Source organism: Silurus aristotelis (assembly GCF_946808225.1).
Source record: "Silurus aristotelis genome assembly, chromosome: 6".
NCBI lineage: Eukaryota > Metazoa > Chordata > Actinopteri > Siluriformes > Siluridae > Silurus > Silurus aristotelis.
This window is the reverse complement of record NC_139579.1, coordinates 17,008,520-17,034,541: the sequence shown is the minus strand read 5'-3', so window position 1 is coordinate 17,034,541 and position 26,022 is coordinate 17,008,520. Positions and strand designations below refer to the sequence as shown.

The window sequence follows — 26,022 nt, the reverse complement described above, 5'->3', positions numbered from 1 at the left end:
CAAGGTCAGACAGAAGTCTTCATGGACTATGATTTTTTGTGATGTTTTGTTAGAGAACACTAGTGAGCAAACTGCATCATTTAGACTAAAGAAAACACCGGACAGCTCAGGGATAATGTTGTGTAGAGGTTTAAAGCAGGGTTAGGTTATAAAAACTTATCCCATCTCACGGGGGGCACTGTTCAATCCATCATCCAAAAATGGAAAAAGTATACTACCAAAACCTACCAATACATGGCTGTCCACTTAAACTGACAGGCCGGGCAAGGAGCGCATTTAAGAAGCAGCCAGAAGGCCCAGGGTAACTCTGGAGGAGCTGCAGAGATCCACAGCTCAGGAGGGAGAGTCTGTCCACAGGACAACTATTAGTTGTGCATTCCACCAATCTGGCTATTATGGAAAAGTGGCAAGAAGAAAGCCATTGTTGACAAAAAAAGTTTAAGAAGTCCTGTTTGCAGTTTGCCACAAGCCATGTAGAGGACACAGCAAACATGTGGAAGAAGGTGCTGTGGTCGGATTAGGCCAAAATAAAACTTTTTGGCCTACATGCAAAACGCTGTGTGGCAGAAACACTGCTCATCAGCCTGAACATACTATCCCCACCGTGAAGCATGGTGGTGGCAGCATCATGCTGTAGAGATGCTTTTCTTCAGCAGGGACAGGGAAGCTGGTCAGAGTTGATGGGAAGTTGGATGGAGCTAAATACAGGGCATTCCTGGAAGAAAACCTATTAGAGGCTGCAAAAGACTTGAGACTGGGGCGGAGGTTCACCTTCCACAGGACAACGACTCTAAACATACAGCCAGAGCTACAATGGAATAGTTGAGATCAAAGCATATTCAGTCCAGACCTAAATCCTATTGAGAATCTTTAGCAAGACTTGAAAATTGCTGTTCACAGACGTTATCCATCCAATCTGATTCAACTGGAGCTGTTTTGCAAAGTAGAATGGGCAAAAATTACAGTCTCTAGATGTACAAAGCTGGTAGAGACATAAGCAAAAAGACATGCAGCTGTAGTTGCAGCGAAAGATGGTTTGACAAAGTATTGACTCAGGGGGGCTGAATGCATATGCACAACACACTTTTTTCTGATTTTTATTTGTAAAAACATCTTTAACACCATGTTGCATTTTTCGTCCACTTCACAATTATAACATTCTTTTTGTTGGTCTATCAAATAAAATCCCAATCAAATACATTTAAGTTTGTGGTTATAACGTGACAAAATGTGGAAATATTCAAAGGGTATGAATACTTTTTTTCCAGTGCACTGTACATGTGTGAATGAGCGGGAGGGCAGTGGAGTGGTGCAGTTGTGGAGAAGGTGGAGGAGTTCAGGTACCTGGGGTCAATGGTGCAAAGTAATGGAGAGTGTGTTAGAGAAGTGAAGAAAAGAGTGCAGGCAGGGTGGAGTGGGTGGAGAAGAGTGACAGGAGTGATTTGTAATAGAAGAGTATCTGCAAGAGTGAAAGGGAAAGTTTATAGGACTGTGGTGAGACCTGTGATGTTGTATGGATTAGTGACAGTGGCAATGAGTAAAAGACAGGAGGTGGAGCTGGAGGTAACAGAGCTGAAGATGTTGAGGTTTTCATTAGAAGTGACGAGGATGGACAGGATTAGAAACGAGTTTATTAGAGGGACAGCACATGTAGGACGTTTTGGAGAGGCAAGATTGATGGTTTGGACATGTGCAGAGGAGGGACATGGGTACATTGATAGGAGAATGCTGAGAATGGAGCCACCAGGAAGGAGAAAAAGAAGACCAAGAGGAGTTTTATGGGTGTGGTGAGGGAAGACATGCAGGTAGTTGGTTTGAAAGAGGCAGATGTAGAGGAGAGAGGGGGGGTTTGGAGACGGATGATCTGCTGTGGCGACCCCTAATGGCAGCAGGTGGAAGAAAAAGAAGATAACAATGGTGCTCACACAAAATTTTGACAGTTTTTGAAATGTTCACTTAGGGTGTATTCACTTTTGTTGCACCTCCGGCCACCCTACATCAGTAGCTGATTTTACTAACACCCTTCTAGCTTAATGCCTAATAAATAAATAAAGGGTGTAAGAGTCGAGGTTATTATAACAGCAAATATAGACTGAATGTGGAATAGGATATTTAAAAATAACATATATTTAATAACAATATTATGATCCGGTGTACAACAAACTTTTGCCCATATTAAGTACGTGCAGGAAATCAATTAAATGACAATTGATTCATCTGTACAGTAGTAGACAAATTGAAAGGCTTTAGTACTTGTTAAAGAAACAGAACTGACCTGATTTGTGTGGGTAACAGTAAATTTAAGGCAGTGATTACTCTCCTCTAATGGCATGCCACCTCATTTTCTAGTCATTTTCTCTCACTTTAAGCTAAATATTATGATTATTTCTTGAAAGCAGTTGATTTATTTGCAAATATAATGAGACAACAAAGTTCGTTGAGGTGTGTGCTATAACATTCAGTTCAATTTTATGCAACCTTAGTTACAGTATATGATTTTTGTGCGATCTATAGTAGAAAGCACTTGTATCCCTCGCTGAGACCTCTGTACTGTAGAGAGAGGTTTTTCAAGGGTTAGGTCACTTCACTTCCTTAATCTCTTTGTCTTTTATTAAAATCTTTACTACATTGCACTCACATTACTTTGGAGACACACCATGAAATTGTAGAGATAGCATTCATTCATGGTGAGCGCTCATATGTGGGTGGTGTGTGGGGCATGGGGGTGTGGGGGGTGTGGTATTGCCTCGGGGATGTTCTTTTCATCCACAGAGCAGACCGGGCTCCATTATTCGGAACTCATTGCCCTTGTTGCCTTCTTGGGCTTTTTCATCACAGGTTTTGGCTCATGAATACAAACAGGCAAGACACTGGTATGATTTGAACAAGTCTCCATTATGTGTTTGAGTGTAGTACAGAAAAAAAAAAAAAAAGTCTCACTTTTCCCTTTTCATCAGTCTGTGATTTGCACTCTGATCAGTTACAAACTAAAACTAATATGAATTTCGATTTATTTCATTCGCGACGTCATCAGTAGTGCTCGCTGCCTGATCTAGCGATAGACTTAGTTTGCTTTCTGCCTCCTACACGACCTTTGGCACAGATGCCTTGGTCTTGCCAAACTGGCAGTGTTTTGTGTGCGAGTATGTGTGTGTATGAGTGATAAAGACTGTACTGTACTGTACTTCCATACCCCTCCATGCCTCCCCTCCTCCTCTCCTGCGATTTGGAGAGTCGAAGTTTTCCCGCAGTGAGGCCCCTGAGAAGGGGGCATTTACAACTGGGAAAACGTCCAGAAACAAACCCCGACTTATAGCCACCTCACTCTTCTTTACTTCTCAGTGCTATGAGCAGAGGGGTGTTGGGGGAGTGTGTTTTCAATTGATTTTCTAGATAAATAACCCTTTCCTTCTCACCCCTGCTGGAGAAAGTGGGCAAGATATCTAGTCCCTACTTTGCAGAATTTCCCCATTTCCTTCTTCTTTAGGACAGCAGGTAACTAAATGGCGTTGTTTTCTCAAATTTCTTTTCTCAAACGTTCCATGCCAAGAGTCGCTTCACTCAGCCAGCGTTATTTAGTTTTTTTTTAGCTTTAAATATAGTATACATTCTCTAGATTCTCAACAACAATGAGCAATCTTGGAGCCTGAGTCAATACAGAGAGCAAATATTTGACTCAGATAAAAGACTTATACTGCAGAATAAATTTATGTCTATTTACCTACTTAAATCACACAGAGTTTGTGCCATTCATAGCAGTTCATTCAAACAAAAATGTGCACATACAAGAGAAGCTGCTCACAAAAGCCTACAGTCTCTATTGAGGGCCTGCCAAACATTTTAGAGCATATGGCTCAGTGCTTTGAAGCAGGCAGGGAAGCTATACAGATATTTATAAACTAAAGTGGAGGCCACATGTTTCTCCTCCACATTATCACCCCCTCGCTTCTTGCTCTTGTTCCTGTTCTTCTTCTTCTGCTTCTTCTAATTCCTCTCTCTCCCCCATTCTCTCCCCCTTTTCCAGCCATACTACCACCAGGCGAAAGTTTGGACACACTAGCTAAAATATATTTTGAATGCCTTGAAGAGATTTTTGATAAAAGACTGTGGGTGAAAGTTGTTTTCACAGACAAATATACAAAGTACATCGTGACTTAAGGAGCTGTTTTTAAGTCGAAAATGAAATCGTCTTTCCAAACAAGCAGTTATGTCGAATTCAGTGGAAAAAGCCAACAAATGCTGGGCCTGGAAACTTTTAAAAAAGCCCCCTTGGTGAAGCCCCCGCATGAAGCCTGTTAAGAAGATGCCAAGAGTGTGCAAAGCCTCATCTGGAATACTGTTTAAATATATAAAGTCGTTTCACCAGTTTAAATCCCAGCACCGCCACGCTACCACTGCTGGGCCTTTGACCCAAGTCCACCAACTGCGTCGTTGTATAAATGAGATAATTGTACTGTAAGTCATTTTGTATATCAGCTATCTGCTAAATTTATCCACTGAGCTACCACAAGAACATGTTCTTATTATAACCTAATTGTTTTTATTAGACACTCATAAGTGTTCATCCACGCCTTCCTTTTCACTCTGGGGTGTAAATATGACATAACACATCATTTATCAGCATGAGAAGATTTCACAAATGAAACGAGACAACAGTGTGTTAACTTTCATAAACAAAAAAACAGTAGCTACACACCTTAAAAAACCCATAGCCGCTGTTGGGCATTAATTAAGAAGTGTAATACAATTGGAGCTGTAATATACCTGCCTGAAAAAGGATGCAAGAGTATTTTTCTTCTTAATGCAGTATTAGGTTAAAGCATCAAATAATTCACCACAGTTAAAGATTTTAGGGTTACTGAGTCCACAAACCTACAATTAGACCCCACCTTCATGAGAATAATTGATTTGTACGGTGTGCCAGAGGAAAGAACTTTCCATTCTAACTACAAATGTAAGCAACCTGTAGTTTACTAGACAGTACAAGGTCTTATTTTAAGTGCTTTTAAATAAAAAACCGCTGCTCCTAATCCATCTAATCCATTCAAAATGATTAAAGAATCAAGCTTTATACTCGACCACCCAAGTCCTTTGACCCCTTGAAGTATCTGGAGATGAGTGGTCTCAGCTTCCTGTTTTGGTCTTAATAGGAGTAAACTCTGGAGTGTCATTCTGGCAAAGGCAGTTCATACAGTACTAAATACAGTGATACAAATGATTGCGGTTTCATTAAAAAATATCTATTTTTGTTATAATATATTTATTAATAAATGTACTCCAATTGAATGTTATTACTTAATTTCAGTGTCACCCCCAAACAACCAAGTTATTTAACTTGTTATCCTTGTTGATCAGGGGTGCCAATAAATTTGGAGCTTACTATATATAGTGGGTGAAAACAAAAAGAAAAAAAACCGTCTTCCTTTCAAACGTGCAAATTTACATCCGTGGTGATTGCAACCTGAGATTGTGTCGGTTGCTGGCAGCAGAAGGTCGTACATCTATAAAAAAAAAAACAAATGAAAGATTCACGTGAGTAACTGAAGTATAAAGAAAGAGAGCTTGAGGAACAGAGAAGCGTAGAGAAAGAGAGAGGGGTTGCAGAATGTGCGCAGCTGTTGGGGATTTTCTGTGAGCAGCTTAAGTCACAGCTTGGCTCGCGTCCTCTGTTGTTGACCTAATGGGTCCGGTTTGACAAACTCGGTGAACTCTGCACCATGCTGTTTTCTGTGCACCTCAACCACAACAGAAACGTCATGGCTTCAAAGGGCCCACAAATGGCTTTCTGTTTAGGGGATAGGGGGATTGTTTCTATAATTTCTTTTCCTTGGGAATTGCTCACTCTTAATCAAGAGGACTGGAAATATTTGCTTCGGCATCTGGGATTACTGTAGTGTAAACAGACCTAGTGATTATCGTCATGAAGCCACGTCATGTTCAGGAGGGGCTGTCAGAGCAAATCTGCCTCTGCTGAATGCGTTTCACCCCTCCCTCTCTCTCTCTCTCTCTCTCTCTCTCTCTCTCTCTCTCTCTCTCTCTCTCTCTCTCTCTCTCTCTCTCTCTCCTCTTCCTCCCTCTTTCTCTTCTCTGTTTCTGTCCCACGTGCTGCAGGCAGAAAAGAAGGCCAAAGTGGTTTCCATAATGAACTCGATAGAGGAGTACGGAGAGATAGTAGCCAAGCCTCAGACAGCCTGTGGCACCATCAGTCCACTGATCACTGCACCACCACCACCACCACCAACACCACCACCAATACAGCAACAGCATCAACTAACCCAGGCTCTTCCCAAAGCTCAACCACAAATGCAGCCTTCACCCCAGCAACAGCCTACAGACCCAGCATCTCCCACAGTGGCCACCACGCCAGAGCCAGTGCCTATAGGGGATGGAGATAAGACCTCACCAAAGTCTGCTGACACAGAGGCTGAGTATGAGGTAATTGCACAATTGAAGAATGAATCTAAAATAAATAATTTAATATGCTATTGATCAAACCTGGCAGTACTACTGATTGATTGATTCTGTGGATATGGTTTTTTTTTTCTTATATTTAATATATATATATATATATATATATATATATATATATATATATATATATATATATATATATATATATATATATATAAAAGGGTGGTAACGGTACACAAAATTCACGCGGTATGTACCTCGCTTTTTAAGTCACAGTTGAAAAAATGCAAAACATTATAAAGTATTAATTTTTATATTATTAACATTTGTGATCATCGTGGTTTACATTTTTTAAACAATTTAAAATAAAATGCCTACTTGTTTAAATAATATTATAAATTATATTTTATAATAATTTATAAAAATAAGATCAAAGAAGATCGTGTTAATCAAATTAATGCAATACACTTTTTTATTATATTGATTAAATTTAATAATGATTTAAATTGGCACAAATTAAAATGATTAAAAAAAATAAATAAAAAATTTTTAATGGCCAACGTTAGCGCTTCTTTAGCCTTTTTTAATGCATGCACAAAACATATCTTATTTCCGGTTCTTTTTGATACCCTTGGCATTGTGTATGTTTTCAAATGAATAAAATTTTTTTTACAAATGCACTCAAAGTGCGAGGTGGAGTAAAAACAAACGTGTGGTCCGCCACTTAATACGTACCTGAGGGAACTAAGAATAAAGCCCGGTTCTGAACGTAAAAAGGATCACACCGAAAGCCCTGTACTGAAAGATTTTGGTATGAATATAAAAAAAAAAAATACTTTCAAATTGATTTATTTTTTCTGGGTAATCTACACTCAGTACCCCATAATGACAGAGTGAAAACTTTCAAAAATCTGAAATATCACATTTATAAGTATTCAGACCCTTTATTCTGTATTTAGTTGAAGCAGCTTTGGCAACAATTACAAAATCAAGTATTTTTGGATTTTACCCAACAAACTTTGGCACACCTAGATTTCTGCCATTCTTCATGACGTGTCAGGTTGGATGGGGTACATTTAATGGACAGCCATTTTCAGGTCTCTTCAGAGATGTTCAGTAGGGTTCAAGTCCGGCCTCTGACTGAGCCACTCTAGGAGGCCTGCAGTGATGGTTGTCCTTCTGGAACTTTGTCTCATCTCCACACAGGATCTCTGGAGCTAACCATCGGGTTCATAGTCACCTCTCTTATTAAGCCCTTCTCCCCGATTGTTAAGTTCGACCGGGTTACCAGTCCTGGTTGCGCCACACTTTCCATTTGAGAATTATTGAGGCCACTGTGCTTTTGGGAATCTTCAGTGCAGCAGCAGATTTTGTAGTCTTCCCCAGATTTAGTGAATTACCTTGTCAATAACCTTGTCTCTAAACTCTGCAGGCAGTACCTTTGACCTCAGAGTGTCTATAGCCTTCTATAGAGAGTTTCGTGCCTTTCTAAATCATGTCCAATCAAAAGACTTTTCCACAGATGGACTCTAAAAAGGTGTTGAAACATCTCAGCAACGATCAAGAGAAATGAGAGGCACCTGAGCTAGCCGTTATAGGGGAACTGATTGTGGATTAATGAGAGAAAAAAATCAATCTGAACGATTGTAAATGGATGATGAGGTCTTTGTGGCATGTACAGGATGGCAGAGGTTTTGGCATTGGCGAGTTGGTGTGGGGGAAACTGCGTGGTTTTTCTTGGTGGCCTGGACGCATCATCTCCTGGTGTATGACCGATAAAACCCGAGCTGCTGAGGGAACCAGATGGGTCAAGTGGTTCGGTGATTGCAAATTCTCTGTGGTATGTATTTAATGTCATTTTAATTACATTCCTTTCTCTTCAGTAACTGCTTTTTCTTTCTCAAAATCCAAAATAACTGGGCATGTTATTCTAAGAATATAAAATATGTATTCCATCAAGTGCTTATAGTTGAACTTGTGTTCCAAATCTGCCTGTTTTTTTTTATTTTTTTTTTTTAGATCTGTGTTGAGAAGTTGTTGCCTTTGAGTTCCTTCTGCACTGCTTTTCACCAGCCCACTTACAACAAACAGCCAATGTACAAGAAAGCCATCTATGAGGTGCTACAGGTACGACATAAACTCGCACGAATGCATTCAGCTATGGAATTGTGAATGAACCTGGATCTAGGGTTACAGTGAAATCTGATCAGCTTACCTGTTTGATAAAATGCTATTTTCAGGTAGCCAGCAGTAGAGCAGGAAAAGTGTTCCTTACCGGCCCTGAGAGTGACGACACCGATAATTCAAAATCGGTGGACATGCAGAACAAGCAGATGATTGAATGGGCCATGAAAGGATTCCAGCCCACTGGCCCCAAGGGCTTAGAGCCTCCAGAAGGTAAATGCTACTGCCATGCTCTTTTGAAAAGGGATTATGGGGGGATATGCATTTAAAGGACATTCCTGTACAAGTGAAGACACATTCCTTGAAGTGCTGGGAATTTGTTGTATGTTTGTTACTCAGCCTTGTATCTGTATGTAATTTCTTTTGGCAGACGTGGTGCTCCACATCTGATGTGGGTAATGATTTTTTTTGTGAATTCTTAAAAATCCTGATCACTGATCTAGCGGTGTTTTTTTTTTTTTTGTTCCAACTATATTCAAATCAAAGGGTTCACCTTGAAAGTTCATGTACACTCTGGGAGGTTGGAGTCAAGTTCTCTGGGTTAAAAACGATTACTCACTGACAGGCTTATTGACATACGGGCATTTTGTTGTTCAGCATGTTATTCATCAGTCTGTTTCAATTGGTCTGATTTATTGACTCTGCCTTTTACAGAGGAGCGTAACACATATAAGGAAGTGTACCCCGAAACCTGGGTGGAGCCCGAAGCCGCGTACGCACCCCCACCCGCCAAAAGGCCTCGCAAAAGCACAAGCACAGAGAAACCCAAGGTGAAAGACATGATCGACGAAAGAACCCGAGGTGAGCAATCGCTCTCACTGAGTCACACAGGGCCAAGAAGTTCATCGAGTTCATATACACACACACACATACACACACCCAACCTCTCACACCAGCACACGCCTCTAATCAGGATTATCAACCTCAATTGCTAATCTCTCCAAGGCAAACATTAGACTGTAAACGTCACACAGGGAATCAGATAGTCGTAATTACCAGTTCTCTGCTTTTTTTTTTTTTTTTTTTTTTTTTTTTTTTTTTTTTTTGCTTTTTTTCTTTTCCAGAGAGGCTTGTGTACGAAGTGCGCCAGAAGTGCAGGAATATCGAAGGTATTTATTCACAAAAGAGTCTGCTGACATTTAAAGAATTTCCCATGAACTCCAAGGGCTGATTTGTACTTCTGCATTCAATCAGGACATTTTGCACAGAGCCTCTCGCAGGACGAGGGATACAAGCCTAAATGTAACGCGAGCGTGTTTTCTAGGAGGCGCTGTCCCGTGATCCGCACCAGATTTTACTCAATTAGACAGTGCAGCAGGGCTAAACCAGCGTGAGTCCTGTGTTTTACTGTAGGAATAATAAATAGAAGATAGCACAAGGGGACAATTAAACTTGCACTGCAGTTAAACTAGTGTCTCAATTCACAATTTTTAGTTTTAGAACGAATCTGTGTGGGATTGCGTACTTGCACTTCAAATGTCATTTAATTTTCGAATTTGAATTCTTTTCTGATTTAAGAAATATTCATCTTTATTAGACCATTTCCTTATTTGCAACCGATACGCCTTTTTCGCCAACCAATCAGCATTCAGTCGTCACACAGCATTAAAGAGACTCGAACACGTAGTTAATATGCAGGAGGACTGCGCACTAGCATCTCCCTTAAGATGAAAAGATGCAAACCTGCATTAATCAGAAGTATAAATCAGCCTTAAGACACTGCAACCACACCGGACCTTACTTTGTCTTCATGTTCTCACAGATATTTGCATCTCTTGTGGAACCCTGAACGTTTCCCTTGGGCACCCACTCTTCTGTGGAGGAATGTGCCAAAGCTGTAAGGTAGAAGCTAACTCTTTGTTTTCAGCCTGGTCCTCAGCTACCAGTTATAAAAAAAAAAATGGTACTAAACTGGATGTTTTCTTCTCTGTTGAAATGGTCTTTTCATTTCAAATTTTTACATTGAAAATGCCCTGTAAACTCACTAACATGCCGACCTTTTTTTAAGAGTAGTAACTATGGCATAATGAGAAAAAATATGAACAGGACAAATAAAAGCGAATAAATGAGTATATAATGTACCTAAGAATACATGCAGAGTACGAAAGGTGATCGAGTTTACCATCCCGGCGACAAGGAGTAGTAGAGTATAAGTGAATTATATCAGATATAAGAATCAATCTGATATATTCAATAATTATTTTTTTAAAAAAGCATATACTAATACTATGCATTGCCTGGCTTTGCGTTTAAAACAGCTTCAGTTCTTGTTGGCATGGATTTCGCAGGATCCTGCTTCATGTTGAGATGATTTCAGGGGCACTTTCTCATGCTGCGAACACCAAGAAGTTCCCCTGGATTACGGAATCCAATCTCCTAAGGAGTTGTGTTGAGTTCAGATGCAGTGACTGGGAAAGGCCACTGAAGAACACTATTTGGGATGTTCATGAATCTAGTTTGAGATGGCTTTTGCTCTGTGATATAGTGCAGTATCACGCTTTGAATAGCCATTAAAAAAAAAAAAAAACAATAGTAAACTTTGACCTTGAAAGAGACATTGGCCTTAAAGCGATGATTAATTGGTATTGGTTTTCATTAAGTGTGCCAAGTAAACATTCTCCGCATCATCACACCACCCCCATCAGCCTGGACTGTACGCTTGGTTAATGGATTCATGCTATCGGTGCCAAATTCTGACCCTACCATCTGTGTGCCTCAGCAGAAACCCAGATTCATTAGACCAGGCTACATTTTCCAGTCCAGGTTTGGTGACTCTGTGTCCATTGAGGTCTCACCTTTCTGATCTTGGCTGACTGGAGTGGAACCTGATGTGGTGTTGGCAGTTGTAGCTCATCCTCCTTCTCAACATTCGAACATGTTGTGCATTCTGAGACGATTTTCTGCCCACTACAATTGTACAGAGTAGTTATGTGAATTCCTGTACACGTTCTATGACCTTTTTCATCATTCTTTCTGTATTACAACAGGCTGAGTAAAGACGTGAAGGTATATACAAAATATAGTTATCATACCAATCCATACGTCACCAAGCAAAACAATTTTTCCCATTGTGAAAGTTGATGTGAACAATAACTGAAGCTGCTGGCTCATATTTGCATGGCTGGTTGATTAGAAAGTTGCATGAATGAGTAAGCATAGAGGCTTTCCCAATAAAGGCTCAGTAAGTGTAGATATGACTATTCTATTTAAATTACATCAACAGTCTTCTAGTCAATGAAAAAACCAATCACTATGCTATAACAGCTTTTTTTTTAAAATGCCGTTGCGTTACAGAACTGCTTCTTGGAGTGCGCATACCAGTATGACGACGACGGCTATCAGTCTTACTGCACAATCTGCTGTGGAGGGAGGGAAGTGCTCATGTGTGGAAACAATAACTGCTGCAGGTACAGCTGCCACAGACTCTTCAGTTAATACTAATGCACCATCTTTAGTCTTTTTCACAGTTAAATGAATACAGGGACGCAATGAAATGAATCTTTTTTCAGACTGAATACGGGGACATGCTTTCTGGGACTCATCAGTACTGATTGGGAAACTGATACCGAAATGACTAACCTACTTAGTATATTTAATCGAGAGCCTGAGGACCGACAGCCTGAGCGCACAGAACAGCGAGCTTGCTAATGAAAAAAAGGGCAAAGTGAAAATGTTGGTGAATGAAGAGGAAAGGAAGTGCACAACACCACACTCGCGCTTGTGTGAACACAATTTCTGACCACAAATTTGCTGAAGCTCGCATATGATGCTCACGTACGCCATCCTGGTGCTCTTTATTGAGGGCAACGAGTAAACGAGTGAGACTTGAAAAAAAATTGTTCGGGTTAATTGTATTTTACGAGGATGCCGATTTTCTGCTTTTGCATTGATTTCAGACTGAGGCCATACAGACAGATTGCAGTCGTTCTATATCTTTTTGCCGCATCCCAGCATACAGTAGTGTACAATGCACGCCATCGTTGATTAAGAGTAATTAAGGATGCTACCGGACCCATACCGATATCAGCATTGCAATCAGTGTATCACTCATTCTAACGATAGAGAAGAGTTAATATTAATATGAATGGTAATCTTGGATATAAGGATAACATTACTGTCCCTGTTTGCAGGTGTTTCTGTGTAGAGTGTGTGGATCTTCTAGTTGGGCCAGGTGCAGCACAAGCTGCAATAAAGGAGGACCCTTGGAACTGCTACATGTGCGGACAGAAGCATCAGTTCGGTCTGCTAGAACGACGATCTGACTGGCCCAATCGTCTGCAACACTTCTTTGCCAACAACCACGACCAGGACTTTGTAAGTGGTACCTATGTGCATTTTACAGATAAATATATATATATAAAAAAAAAACGGGTTTCCATCATATATCTTTTGCTTATAAGTGAGCTGAAAAAAAGCCAAAGAGCTATCAGTTTAGTACAATGTGTAAGAATAGTCAGTCCATAACAATGCCAGACCAGCCTTTTCTACTAATAATAGTATGTGAGGACTCGAGGTCCACTAAGTTAAGTAAAGATTTCTTTATGGACTGTTTGATGGTCCACCTGTGCTGCAGTGGTGTAGGGCAGACAGGTTAAGGACTGATGTGATTATTTATATTATCTTGAATTATTTCTGGTCAGGGAAGTGCTCTGGCCAGTTTTCCAATAACAAATAATGGGCCTCAGTTACTGAAGTGATTTAATGGGGGGGAAAAAAAGGTTTTCTTACTTTCTGTAATAATGTGAGGTGCTGGGCAGTGATCACATTTTAACAGCAATTAATGGAGTTCGGTTAACGCATTTTAGATGCTGGAAAAGGCATGAAGTGACACTCTTTGACGAGCTTTATAAAGCAGTTTTAAAATGCTCGGATCATTTATATGTGAGTACAGCGGAAAGCAAAGAGCGTACCTCAGTGTACAGCAGTGCTGATTGGGCAGACAAAAAAAAATCTAGCAATGGTTTTATTTTAATGTGCTCTATCCATCAATATTTATGCAAAAGTTACATTTGAAATTCTTACTAGGTAGAAAGAAAACAAAGGAAATCTTTCAAAGTTTTACCATGAATAGACCGGCGGTATGCGTGTTAACCCCATTGGAATTGTTATTCTATACATGCATGCTTGCTAAACATTTGATTCCAAATCGATGGCAATTTTAAATAACCCATACGTTTTGGAGATAGCAATATAGACTGCAAAATGATTTACATATAAAGAAAAGAGAGGTTGTGATTGCATAACTATTCACCCTGACTGGTGCAGAAGAAACAATGTAACATTTTCACCTGCTAATGAAATCAAGTTTATTGTTCTAGTTTGCCCTCTAGAGGAGAAACAGAGAAATTTCTTTTTTTTTCTTTTTTCCAATCTTTCCACTCGGTCGAAAGAGGATTTTCATTTAGAACCCGACATCTAAATTAATTTGTTGGACCAGATTAGACCTTTTTATCAGCACCTTAGCCTGTATGTTTTAAACTTTTGCTCTAAAACCGTGTTTTTTGCAGGTATATGGTCAATAGCATCTAACCAGAAGTGCATAAGTGTCCTATTTACAATAAATAGCATTATCTCAAATAAGGGTATGGGTCCATATGTACAGGTGTGAGCGCGATTCATGTACAGAACGTGCAGTAGGTAATAAGATATGGTATATACAGCATAACTGTGCAACATTGTGTAGAGACAAGCGCAGGTTCAGCCAGCCCCTGGAGCACAGAGGGTTAAGGGCCTTGCTCAAGGGCCCAAGTGTGGTGGCTTGGTGTGCCTGGTGCTGGAACCCCTGACCTTCCATTATGTACATATATGATGAATGTTTTGTATGATACAGTATATTCAGAATAAACGTGGGCAGAATATACAGTAGTGCAATAATAACACGAGTTATGGGCGGTGCAAAAATGCATACTGGATGAAGCAGACGAAAAGTGACAGACAGTAGTGTTTTTGCTGACATTATATGATCAGCTGTTCAGTGCAGTAACAGCATCAGGATTCAAGAGTGCAATCTCCAGATGACGCAGTCTCTCTCTTTTTCTCACTTTTGCTCCTCCCTCCCTTTTCTCTCATATACTTTTATTCTTAGGAACCTCCAAAGCTCTACCCTTCTGTTCTGGCAGAGAAGAGAAAGCCTATTCGTGTGTTATCACTCTTCGATGGAATTGCTACAGGTGAAATGAGAATCCACACCCTGTTGTTGTTGTGCTCCCAGAAGGAACTTGTGCTGATCACATTACAGTCATAATTTTTTTTAATATAGTGTCTGTACAATGCTGAGTAATGACCAAAGTGTTATTGACAAGACTGCATCTTAATTACGCTGTTATACACAATCAAAGTGTATTTGGTGAATATATGCAAATTTCAGTGCATATGGTGATCTACACTGTATGAACAAAAGCTTTCGGACACCTGACCATAAGATTCGTATGTGTTTTTTGAACATCCCATTCCACTAATAATGGAATATAACCTCTGGCAAGACTAGATTTTGGAGTGTGCTTGAGGAGATGTGTGCTCATTCAGACACAAGGGTGTCAGTAAAGTCAGATACTGATGTAGCTGAGGTGAGGAGGCCTGGGGTGCAGTCAGCATTCACATTCATCCCTAAGTGTTTAATAAGATTGAGGTGAGAGCTCTATAGCAGGACAGTCATGATCTTCTACTTCAGCACATTTTAAGCACATCTTCTTAGAGCTGGCTTTGTGCACAGGGGCAGTGTCATGCTGGAACAAATGTGAGCCTCCTAGTTCAAGCGAATGGAAAATTGAATGCAGCTGCATCCGAAGGCGTCATATACAATTGTGTGCCTCTAATTTTGTGATAACATTTTGGAAAAAAGAAGCACATATAGCTGGAAAAATCAGGTGTCCCAATACTTTTGTTCATATAGTGTATGAACAAAATTTCTATGCTTGGTGATTATATGTTTATGCGTGCAGGGCTGCTGGTGCTTAAAGAGCTAGGCATTCAGGTGGATCGCTACGTGGCCTCTGAGATATGTGAGGACTCCATCACTGTAGGGATCGGGCGCATCATGTATGTTGGGGACGTGAGGAACGTCACACGCAAGCACGTGAGTTAACCAAGCTGGGGAGTTGCTTCTGAAAGGAAATCAATTAGAAGGCACTTTTTGCTACACCGGAAGATGTTTTTTGTTTAAAAAACCTCTAATTGGCCTCCTGTTTGTCTTATTCTGTTTTGTCATAGATACAAGAGTGGGGACCTTTTGATCTCGTCATCGGAGGAAGCCCCTGTAACGAGCTGTCTATAGTTAATCCAGCACGGAAAGGTCTCTACGGTAAAATCATACTGCATGCAAAAATCTAAAATTAGTATTTATTATTTTATTAATATCTATTTTTAAATATGTTAGCTCATATGTTTGATTTGGATGACTTTTTGCTGTTTAAAGCAAATATTTGCCTCTGTAAATATTTCTTTCCCTTTTTTTTTGTCCCTCTTTTTGTTATCGCCTCACACACACCCACACACACACACACACACACACACACACACACACACACACACACACACACACACACACACACACACAAACTAGAGGGCACGGGGAGGCTGTTCTTCGAGTTTTACCGACTTTTACACGAAGCTCGTCCTAAGGAAGGAGACGACAGGCCTTTCTTCTGGCTTTTTGAGAACGTAGTGGCTATGGGTGTCAGTGACAAGAGGGACATCTCTCGCTTTTTAGAGGTGTGTTTTCTTATACTTGCGACACGTCGCACACAAATATAAACAGTTTTCAGCAATTTCTATTTCGTTCTTACTGCCACCAAGTGGTACACTAACAGATCAACTCTGTCCTAACTGTCCTTATTGTTCTGTTCCTAACATAAAATTACAACACTGTGTTTCAATTTGACCAGTTTTACTAACAGTTTACAACTTAGGCCCACTGGATAAGTGTTTCATATCATATTCTGTTCAATATGTAACGGTTGGTTTGGAGTGGAAGATCTTAAGTGCCCTGCCATTGAGCTCTCTTGAACAATTGGAAAGCTGACTAAAGCCCAGGTCTCCTCACTCTACATCAGTACCTGACTAACAACCTTGTGGCTGAATCAGCACAAATCTTCTCAAGCACCCTCCAAAATCAAGTGGAACTACTTGCCAGAAGAGTGGAGGCTTTTATAATAGCGAATGATGACTAAATGTGGCTTGGGATATTGAAAAAGCATGTACAAATCTTATAGCCTGGTGTCCACAAACTTTAACCTATTTAGTGTAAATCTTTACATGTATGTAAATCTGTTTATATTTAACAAATTACTAAGATTATGAATAACATTTGACATTGTATTTGTCCATATAGTGTGTGTATATACATACAAATATATATATATATCTATCAGACAAAAAAGTTTGTATAGAAACTCAACTATTATGCAATAAGTAAATATATGTACTGAAAGAAATTGAATCGAATTCCACTAATAATAAAAGCATACACGACCAAAAACAAAGAATTCTGTGTAAAATATGTGCTTTAATTACTAAATCTACATACTATCTACTATACGTATATAGGCATTTGCATTTTTGGTTGAAAAACATTATTTACCCAGGTTTAGCATCTTATCATTTTACACAAACATCTGTGAAATATAGTAATTGAAGAATATAGTATGATTTTACAGATTTGGCCTAAAACCTAAAATAAATACATGTATAAAAGCACTCACTATATCTTTAAAAGAGCCTGTTATCTCACCTGAACAGTGCAACCCAGTGATGATAGATGCAAAGGAAGTGTCTGCTGCCCATCGTGCCCGCTACTTCTGGGGAAACCTTCCGGGCATGAACAGGTTGGTTCAAGAATGGTGAGGGAAGCATTAGTGCTTATGTTATAAACCTTCCCTCGGTACATCCTACAGCTGCCTCACCATTCTTCACAACGAAATACATTGCTCCAGTTGTTTCCCTCTACCTCAATATTTCTCTTTCCCGCTTTCATTCTTCTCTCAACATAGACCTCTGACTGCCATGTGCTCTGACAAACTGGACCTGCAAGGCTGTCTTGAACATGGCAGGACTGCAAAGGTAAAAAAGGAAAAACTGCCACTTATAAATAACTGACACAGGCAAATACCAAGTTATTACTATTTAACAAAACTGTAAAATTCATTTTCCTTCCTAGTTTGATAAAGTGAGGACCATCACCACTCGGGCGAATTCCATAAAGCAGGGCAAAGATCAGCACTTACCTGTTTACATGAATGACAGAGAGGACATGCTGTGGTGCACTGAGATGGAGAGGTACAGTATGAGTCAATTCCTTTGAGCATGACTGTTTAAAAACACAGACAGTGAGGCAATATGGAAAACATACATCTCGCACACTGTAGTATCAATGTAGCATGTTTACCGCGGTTTGAATCTCGCGCCCCCCGGGTTTATCGCGGAACTCTAGATAGAACTAAAACAACTAAAAGGAACGAAGAACTAATAAACGATTTTAAAAAAGAAACGAAGAATGCAACAGTACAGTAAGCACTTCCTTATTTGGCAATGTACATACCATAAGAAATGAGTAGCATTACAGTACAGTAGGTTTTCTGCTTGCTTATTGGTTGAAGTGTCTTCTGACGTAAAAAAAAAAAAAAAAAAGGCGGAGTTAAAGACATACGTCATCAGATTAAGCCAATGAAAGTATTGATGAATTTGTAAATGTGTTAGTATGTGTGTGTGTATGGACTGGTGTGTCCTCCAGGTGGTTTTTCCTCACCCAAAAACAGGCTATAGTCCATCCCTAATCAAGATTTCTGTAAAGGTCTAAATAATTGCTATGCAGACAAATCAACAAATACAAAGTTTACATTTCATTCAATCAGCCCAATTTAACATACCGTCCATATACTTATGGTATAACACACACCAGACTGTGCAGCTAAATGAGAATAATCCATACTGTAGTAGTGTGATGCTGCATGATGTAAAGAGAAATGGAGTGTGTAATTATGATAATATGACCGTGATTTGCCAGCGATTACAATGTTGCCAGCGATTACATGTTAATACCTGACCGCAAGACAAGATTGTTCCTGTTATCATTTATGTTATAGTCCTAATAAACAGCTGTTCTCTCACCATCATTTCCTTTTCCCTCGCACTTGCGCACACTCTCTCTCTCTCTCTCTCTCTCTCTCTCTCTCTCTCTCTCTCTCTCGCTCTCTCTTTCTTTCTCTCTCTCTCGCTCTCTCTATATGTATATACACTCACCGGCCACTTTATTAGGTACACCTTACTAGTACCAGGTTGGACCCCCTTTTGCCTTCAGAACTGCCTTAATCCTTCGTGGCATAGATTCAACAAGGTACTGGAAACATTCCTCAGAGATTTTGGTCCATATTGACATGATAGCATCACGCAGTTGCTGCAGATTTGTCGGCTGCACATCCATGATGCGAATCTCCCATTCCACCACATCCCAAAGGTGCTCTATTGGATTAAGATCTGGTGACTGTGGAGGCCATTTGAGTACAGTGAAATCATTGTCATGTTCAAGAAACCAGTCTGAGATGATTCACGCTTTATGACATGGCGCGTTATCCTGCTGGAAGTAGCCATCAGAAGATGGGTACACTGTGGTCATAAAGGGATGGACATGGTCAGCAACAATACTCAGGTAGGCTGTGGCATTGTCACAATGCTCAATTGGTACTAATGAACCCAAAGTGTGCTAAGAAAATATCCCCCACACCATTACACCACCACCACCAGCCTGAACCGTTGATACAAGGTAGGATGGTTCCATGCTTTCATGTTATTGATGCCAAATTCTGACCCTACCATTCGAATGTCGCAGCAGAAATCGAGACTTACAGAACAGGCAACGTTTTTTCAATCTTCTATTGTCCATTTTGTCCATATTGAGTGGCACCCGGTGTGGTTTTCTGCTGTTGTAGCCTATCCGCCTCAAGGTTCGACATGTTGTGCGTTCAGAGATGCTCTTCTGCATACCTTGGTTGTAACGAGTGGTTATTTGACTTACTGTTGCCTTTCTATCAGCTCAAACCAGTCTGGCCATTCTCCTCTGACCTCTGGCATCAACAAGGCATTTGCGCCTGTAGAACTGCCGCTCATTGGATATTTTCTCTTTTTCGGACCATTCTCTGTAAATCCTAGAGATGGTTGTGCGTGAAAATCCCAGTAGATCAGCAGTTTCTGAAATACTCAGACCAGCCCGCCTGGCACCAACAACCATGCCACGGTTAAAGTTACTTAAATCACCTTTCTTTGCCATTCTGACGCTCGGTTTGAACTGCAGCAGATCGTCTTGACCATGTCTACATGCCTAAATGCACTGCCATGAGTTGCTGCCATGTCATTGGCTAATAAGAAATTTGCGTTAACGAGCAGTTGGACAGGTGTACCTAATAAAGTGGCCGGTGTGTGTGTGTGTGTGTATGTATGTATGTATGTATATATATATATATATATATATATATATATATATATATATATATATATATATATATATATATATATATATATATATAGTGAGGAAAATAAGTATTTGAACACCACTGAAAAGTACTTAAATCCACTGTACTTAAATCCACTGTAAAGGACATAATCTAAAAAAAAAAACAGAAATCACAATATAGGATTTTTAAACAATTTATTTGTATGATACAGCCTTCAGACGTAACCGACGTTAAGTGGCAAATTTGCCCCCCTTGTGCTCTAGATATTAGGGTTCGGTGACATAAAAAAATCGACCTAACCGATAAAAAATGCTAAGTCAAAGCGAGAATTTGGCGGTTCCACTTCAAAAACGGCGACTTAATAGAGTTAACCGAGGTTGAGATAAGTGGGTTCCACTGTATATATATATATATATCTATATATATGCAGCCATTTGACCTCTTTCCTGAAGACTTTTCCTTGCTGGGAAAATGGGAAAGTTGTTACCCAGTGAATGAACTGCTTCTATACACATTAGAACAAACAAACTGCTATAAATTGTTGTTCAAGCTGTTATAAACTCATATTTAAAAAACTTTGAACCAACAAATTTGAGAATTCAGTCAAGCAGTGGTATTAAATTGAAAATAACCTGTCAGCATTTAATAGACTGCTATCCTCCAGTATATGAAATGACTCAAGGAAAACATATACTGTACTTGCATGATTAAAGATGTAAAATTATTACTGATTCTGATCAATGTGAAGTTCAACACGGCTTTCTTTCGCCACTTTCAGCGGGATACTGTACCGCACTTCCTGTTTAACACGAAGAGCTGAAGCCTCATTCTAGTTGTTCTCTGTCTTTTCTCCCTGTTTTCCCTCAGGTTATTCGGCTTTCCCGTCCACTACACAGACGTGTCCAACATGAGTCGGTTGGCGAGGCAGAGGCTGCTTGGCCGCTCGTGGAGTGTCCCGGTCATCCGCCACCTGTTTGCACCACTCAAAGAGTATTTCGCCTGTGTGTGAAAGTCAGAGTCGAGAAACCCAAACTGGTGTATGAAATTACAAGAGCCTTGTATATTATTTACAACATAAACATCAAAGTAGGTATTTCACTTTTTTTTTTTTTTTTTTTTTTACTTTTTTTTTTTTTATTCTATTTAATTATTATAATTTTTTTGGTCAATTCATTTTAATTTTTTTAGCAGTGTTATTCAGAATTGATAATTATTTTTGTGTGCAAGCTATACTTGAGGTGAGGCCTCCTATCAAGGCATTGAGAAACAAAACATGGGAGCAAATGATGGAGAAAAACAAATTCATTTCACCGTGTTACAGAAAGTCCGAGTGACTTTTAATCAACCGGGTGAGGTCGGGCTGCAGGTCGAACGGGCTGCTTAAAAACGCTCGCCTTTTTTTTTCCTCTGAGCAACTGAGCCTTGGGCGAGAGCAAAAACTAAAAAAATTACACACACACACACACACACACACACACACACACACACACAAAAGAATGGTGTCTTTCTCTTCCATGTCAGGGGAGTTCTGTCTTAACCAATCCAAACACCACGTCACAAATACCTCTTTGTTTACGGTTTCTATACACAATGGTAATAAAAGGTACTACTGTAATAGGTGACAATATGGTGCTTCAAGGTGGTGAAAAAACATTGCAACTCATGTGGTGCTACTACTTCAGACTAGATGTGGTCACCTTCAGACCATTAGCCAGGGTTTAAAAAAAAAAAAAAAAAAAAAGCAAAAAAAATATTCCGAAAGTGAGTCTAAACAAGGATTCGTCAAGCCAGGTCTGCCACATCTCATTTTATATCTCTAACAGCCTTGTTTTTGTTTGTTTGTTTTTTTAACAATACCTTACTGGTGCTCTGTGTAAAACCTCAGCCTTGCAGTCACTGAGGTCTCCTGCGTCCGTGCACACACAAAACCTGCTGGCCTGCCACATGAGGCCATGATGTTTTTTTTTTCTCTCTCTCTTCTATACCTTGAGATAGAAGGCTGTGTCGAGCTATGGTTCTTTTTTCTCTCCTAGCATCACACAGGCCGGAATCATTACTGTACAACTCTTAGCGTGCGCGGCAGTCGCAGGGAGGGCGGTGGTGGGTTTTTGCTCCTAGCCTGCTAAACCCCTCTCCACAGTGCCTCTCGCAGGCTATCCTCAGTCAGGTGCAACACTTTTGAGAAAAAAAAAAAAAAAAAAAGAATAAATTATATATAAGGTGCGGCTTCACAATGTTCTTCTACCTTTTTATAGCTAATTGTTTTTGTGCTGTGTTACCAACTATATCAAGCACTTTTGTATATGTAAATCTTCTTTTGATTTGCGTTGATATTATTTTTTTTTCCCCTGAATATTTCTTGACTCTCCTTGTGAATCTTTTTTTTTAATTATTATTATTATTATTTTTATTTGTTATGTTTGATGATGTGAAATGCTCTTAGCATTATATATATGAGGTAGTTCATTTTATTTCTGTACAGTAGGGCTGTGCCAATAGATGTGAAAGAATGGGTGAGTAGGATCAGGGGGAAATCTGTAGTCGCTCTGGTGATTAGGCTAAATAGGGGGAAAAGAGAGAAAGAAAGCCACACCTTTTCTACGTCCTCATCCGCTACAGTGACATTCAGTCATAATCCATGTGAGGAAAGTTACCGCCTGCTCTCAGTGTAGTGCGTAAACGAGCCGTACAGTACAGTATGTTCTCTAGATAGCCAGTCTTTTTTTTTTACCCTCTTACGTTTAACTGATGCTTGTCTGGTGTCGTCAATAGTGATGTTTAGTTTTTACTGCTAATCCAACCGCTTTGTCCTGGTCGGGGTCGCAGTGAATTCAGAGCCCGTCCCTGGGAATACTGCAGCGGACAGATTTATGTCAGTCAAAACCAAGACTGCGCATGCAAATATAAACTCATACTTATCTATCAGTCAGCTCTGAACCTGTATTACATTGCATTACACAGCCCTATATTACCATTACGTTTTAAGAATTTTTGAAATTGTTTTAGTTTTAGACAAAGATCTGTGTGCATTTTAAATTATTTTACTTAGTCTATATTTGGAAATCAGCCAACTGCCATAAACATGCTTTAGAAAGAAATTAGAGGTTGTTTAAATTTTTTATTTAAGGCAATATACTGCACACATGCCTTACTCTTTTTTTTTTTTTCTTTTTTATAAATTACTCCTTACACATGTTCTAAATAATATTGAATGCCCATATTTTTGTACATTTTGTACATAGAATACGTTTGTTGCTGTATTTTTCTTTTTTTTTTTTTTTTTTTAACCTATGAGATGTACAAATCTAATTCTGTGCTAATATATATCATGGAATCGAGTCTCGGTCGGAAAGAGAGGGGCGCTGAATTTTAAAAAATTTACATAAGCTACGGAGCGGTGGGGAGGGAGGACTTTTGGCAGTTCATATTTGTGCGTCGTGCATAGGGAACAGGGGAGGCAAAAGAACGATTTGAACAGTAGATGGACACTTTCGTCTTTCCTGCACAGCCCTACATACAACAACAACACAAAAAAATCTCTTTAATTTGAATTCAATTCTTTTTTAAATACTAAAAGCGGGATTGTAGGTGTTTCCTAAGGTGCTAAACATTTTATCAAATCGAAAAACACGTATTATTTGGACAAATCTGTCTCAACAATGACTGTTTGTATGTTTTGTTTTAGTATTGGAAAAGCACTATTATTTTACTCTCTCATATAAATATATTAACAAAGGCATTTTAACTTTGTACTTGAAACGAAATAATGTTGATGAAAAGATTCTTATATTGTTTTAGAATAGATCTTGCTGTAGTTGGTGCTTATCTGTGGGAAAATCATGTACTCATATTGGGAAGTAAGAAAAGAATTGTATTCAATCGATCTTGCTGTTAACATGTACGTGCTTATTATCCAGGCAACATTGTTTTTAAGTCCTACATTCCGTGGCATATATCCAGCCCTTCATCTGTTTTTTTTTTTTTTTTTTAAACAATTATGATTGGTGTTTATATATATATATATATATATATATATATGCATTGTATATACTGTATATAAGGCATAACATTATGACATCAAAATATTATTATAATAATAACACTGATTATCTCTGCATCATAGCACCTGTTAGTGGGTGGGATATAGTAGGCAAGCAGGAAAAATGGGCAAGCGTAAGGATTTTAGTGAGTTTGACGAGGGCCAATTTGTGAAGGCTAGACAACTGGGTCAGAGCATCTCCAAAACTGCAGATCTTGTGGTTTGTTCCCGGTCTGCAGTGTTCAGTGTCTATCAAAAGTGGTCCAAGGAAGGAACAGTGTTGGACCAGCGCCAGGGTCATCGGTGGTCATGGTTTATTGACGCATGAATGGAGTGAAGGCTGGTCCGTGTGGTCCAGACCAACAGATGAGCTTTTGTAGCTGAAATTGCTGAAAAAAGTTCATGCTATTGATGCTCAACAGGTCAGGACTGTTTTGGCAGCAAATAAGGGATCAAAACAATACTAGCCAGGTGGTCATAATGTTATGCCTGATCACTATATATATACTCAGTGTCCTCCAGAGTTATTGGCACCTTTTTAAATATGAGCGAAAATGACAAGATAAACATTACACTCAATGCTTTTTCCACTTGAATAAAATGAATATTTATCTTTGTTCTAACAACAAAATTCTCATTGGAACTATTTTTTTTTTATTTTTTTTTTAACAATTGAATGTCATATGAAAAATGCTGTGCCATAATTATTGACAGCCACTAAAAGTCTTCTAATAAATACAAACAAAATATATAAAACCTCTCGGTCCCTAAAAAATGTGCTGTTTCCTATTTAAGTCTTGTTCTGCTGGGAGACACAAATGATTGTTAAAGCTGACAAATATCCCTATAGTTTTATATATATAAAGTAGTTTACAGCTGGATTACAACTCAAACAGACATTTGTTAAGATTTGGACCTACAGCATGAGCATACAAATACAGAGCACAAACAGCAAAAGGTGGAGGAGGATAAAGGAGTAAAAAAGACCACAAAGATCCATTTAGAGTAGCATAGATACTTTTAATTAGTTTCAAAGTCGAAAGTTAAATGATATCTGTGGTAGAAGCATTGCAAAAAAAAAAAAAGAAGCCATTACACTGTTATGGAGTTTGTGTGCTATGATCAGAAGAGGAAATAACTAATTTATGGGGAATATTATTAAAGTGTGTACAAGGTAAAAAAAAATAAAAAGGTAAACGTACTTAATGAGTATCATGATATTTCAATGCAAATCCAGATTGCTTCTGCCTGGAGGTTTCTAAAGGTTACAAAAGGAAACCACCCTTTTTATATTCTGCATAGAGAAATATCCCAGATCTCCGAGTGTCTCCAACCTTGCTGTTACTTTGTCTGAGCCAGGCATCACAGAATATTCATAATAAAGATGCTGATCGTCGTAAAATTGCACTACTTACAGTACATTAGTTTTCTATGTCTATACGGTATGTTTAAGCTCAAAATCAAAAGCAATTTTTTTTTTATATGTTCACATTCTGCTCATTTTCATAAACAGTGCCAATGATTCTGGAGAGCATTGTATATCTTTTCCCAGAGTGACACTGTTAAATTAATCATAACTCATGTGTCATAACTGTTTTCAAGCCTTCGCTCATTTCAGGATCAGCTCATACAGCAGATGTAGCAGTCATTCTCCACCTCTACTCCCTCTCTCTTGTTTTGTGCCCAGAACTAAGAAAAAAAAAAAAAAGGCTCCTTATGTACTTGTGCTGGAGAACACTTGAATAAATGTATTGTTTTTTTGTGCAAACAGCAGCTTCTGTTATTTCTCACCTTTTTTTTCCCCCCAAGTAAAGGGAACACTCAGGAAGCTCTAAAGCACAATCCGGTTTCCATAATCTTATGTTTTAATTATTGACGGATTGCCAGCATTCGTTATAGAAAACAGTTTAGGATATTTAACTGGTCGCCTTTCAAAACCTCAGA

At 39.1% G+C, this 26,022-nt stretch overlaps 1 protein-coding gene across 9 annotated transcripts in view; it reads left to right on the top strand.

The window, feature by feature from the left end:
• Positions 1–26,022, top strand: part of dnmt3ab (DNA (cytosine-5-)-methyltransferase 3 alpha b) — a 56,855-nt gene that overhangs the window by 29,833 nt on the left and 1,000 nt on the right. For 5 of the 9 annotated variants that reach the window (XM_083543638.1, XM_083543636.1, XM_083543639.1 and 2 more), the window contains 17 exons: positions 6,112–6,435; positions 8,093–8,251; positions 8,431–8,538; positions 8,652–8,808; positions 9,250–9,396; positions 9,660–9,704; positions 10,358–10,437; positions 11,890–12,002; positions 12,726–12,909; positions 14,681–14,765; positions 15,537–15,670; positions 15,805–15,895; positions 16,157–16,305; positions 17,332–17,417; positions 17,583–17,652; positions 17,750–17,868; positions 20,907–22,613. In XM_083543638.1, coding sequence (XP_083399764.1) covers positions 6,112–6,435; positions 8,093–8,251; positions 8,431–8,538; positions 8,652–8,808; positions 9,250–9,396; positions 9,660–9,704; positions 10,358–10,437; positions 11,890–12,002; positions 12,726–12,909; positions 14,681–14,765; positions 15,537–15,670; positions 15,805–15,895; positions 16,157–16,305; positions 17,332–17,417; positions 17,583–17,652; positions 17,750–17,868; positions 20,907–21,048 — 2,193 coding nt within the window. In that variant the 3' untranslated portion in view covers positions 21,049–22,613. Of the gene's footprint in view, positions 1–6,111; positions 6,436–8,092; positions 8,252–8,430; positions 8,539–8,651; positions 8,809–9,249; positions 9,397–9,659; positions 9,705–10,357; positions 10,438–11,889; positions 12,003–12,725; positions 12,910–14,680; positions 14,766–15,536; positions 15,671–15,804; positions 15,896–16,156; positions 16,306–17,331; positions 17,418–17,582; positions 17,653–17,749; positions 17,869–20,906; positions 22,614–26,022 lie in introns of those variants that run through there. The other 4 variants (XR_014533988.1, XR_014533989.1, XM_083543637.1 and 1 more) reach the window with 2 other exon arrangements.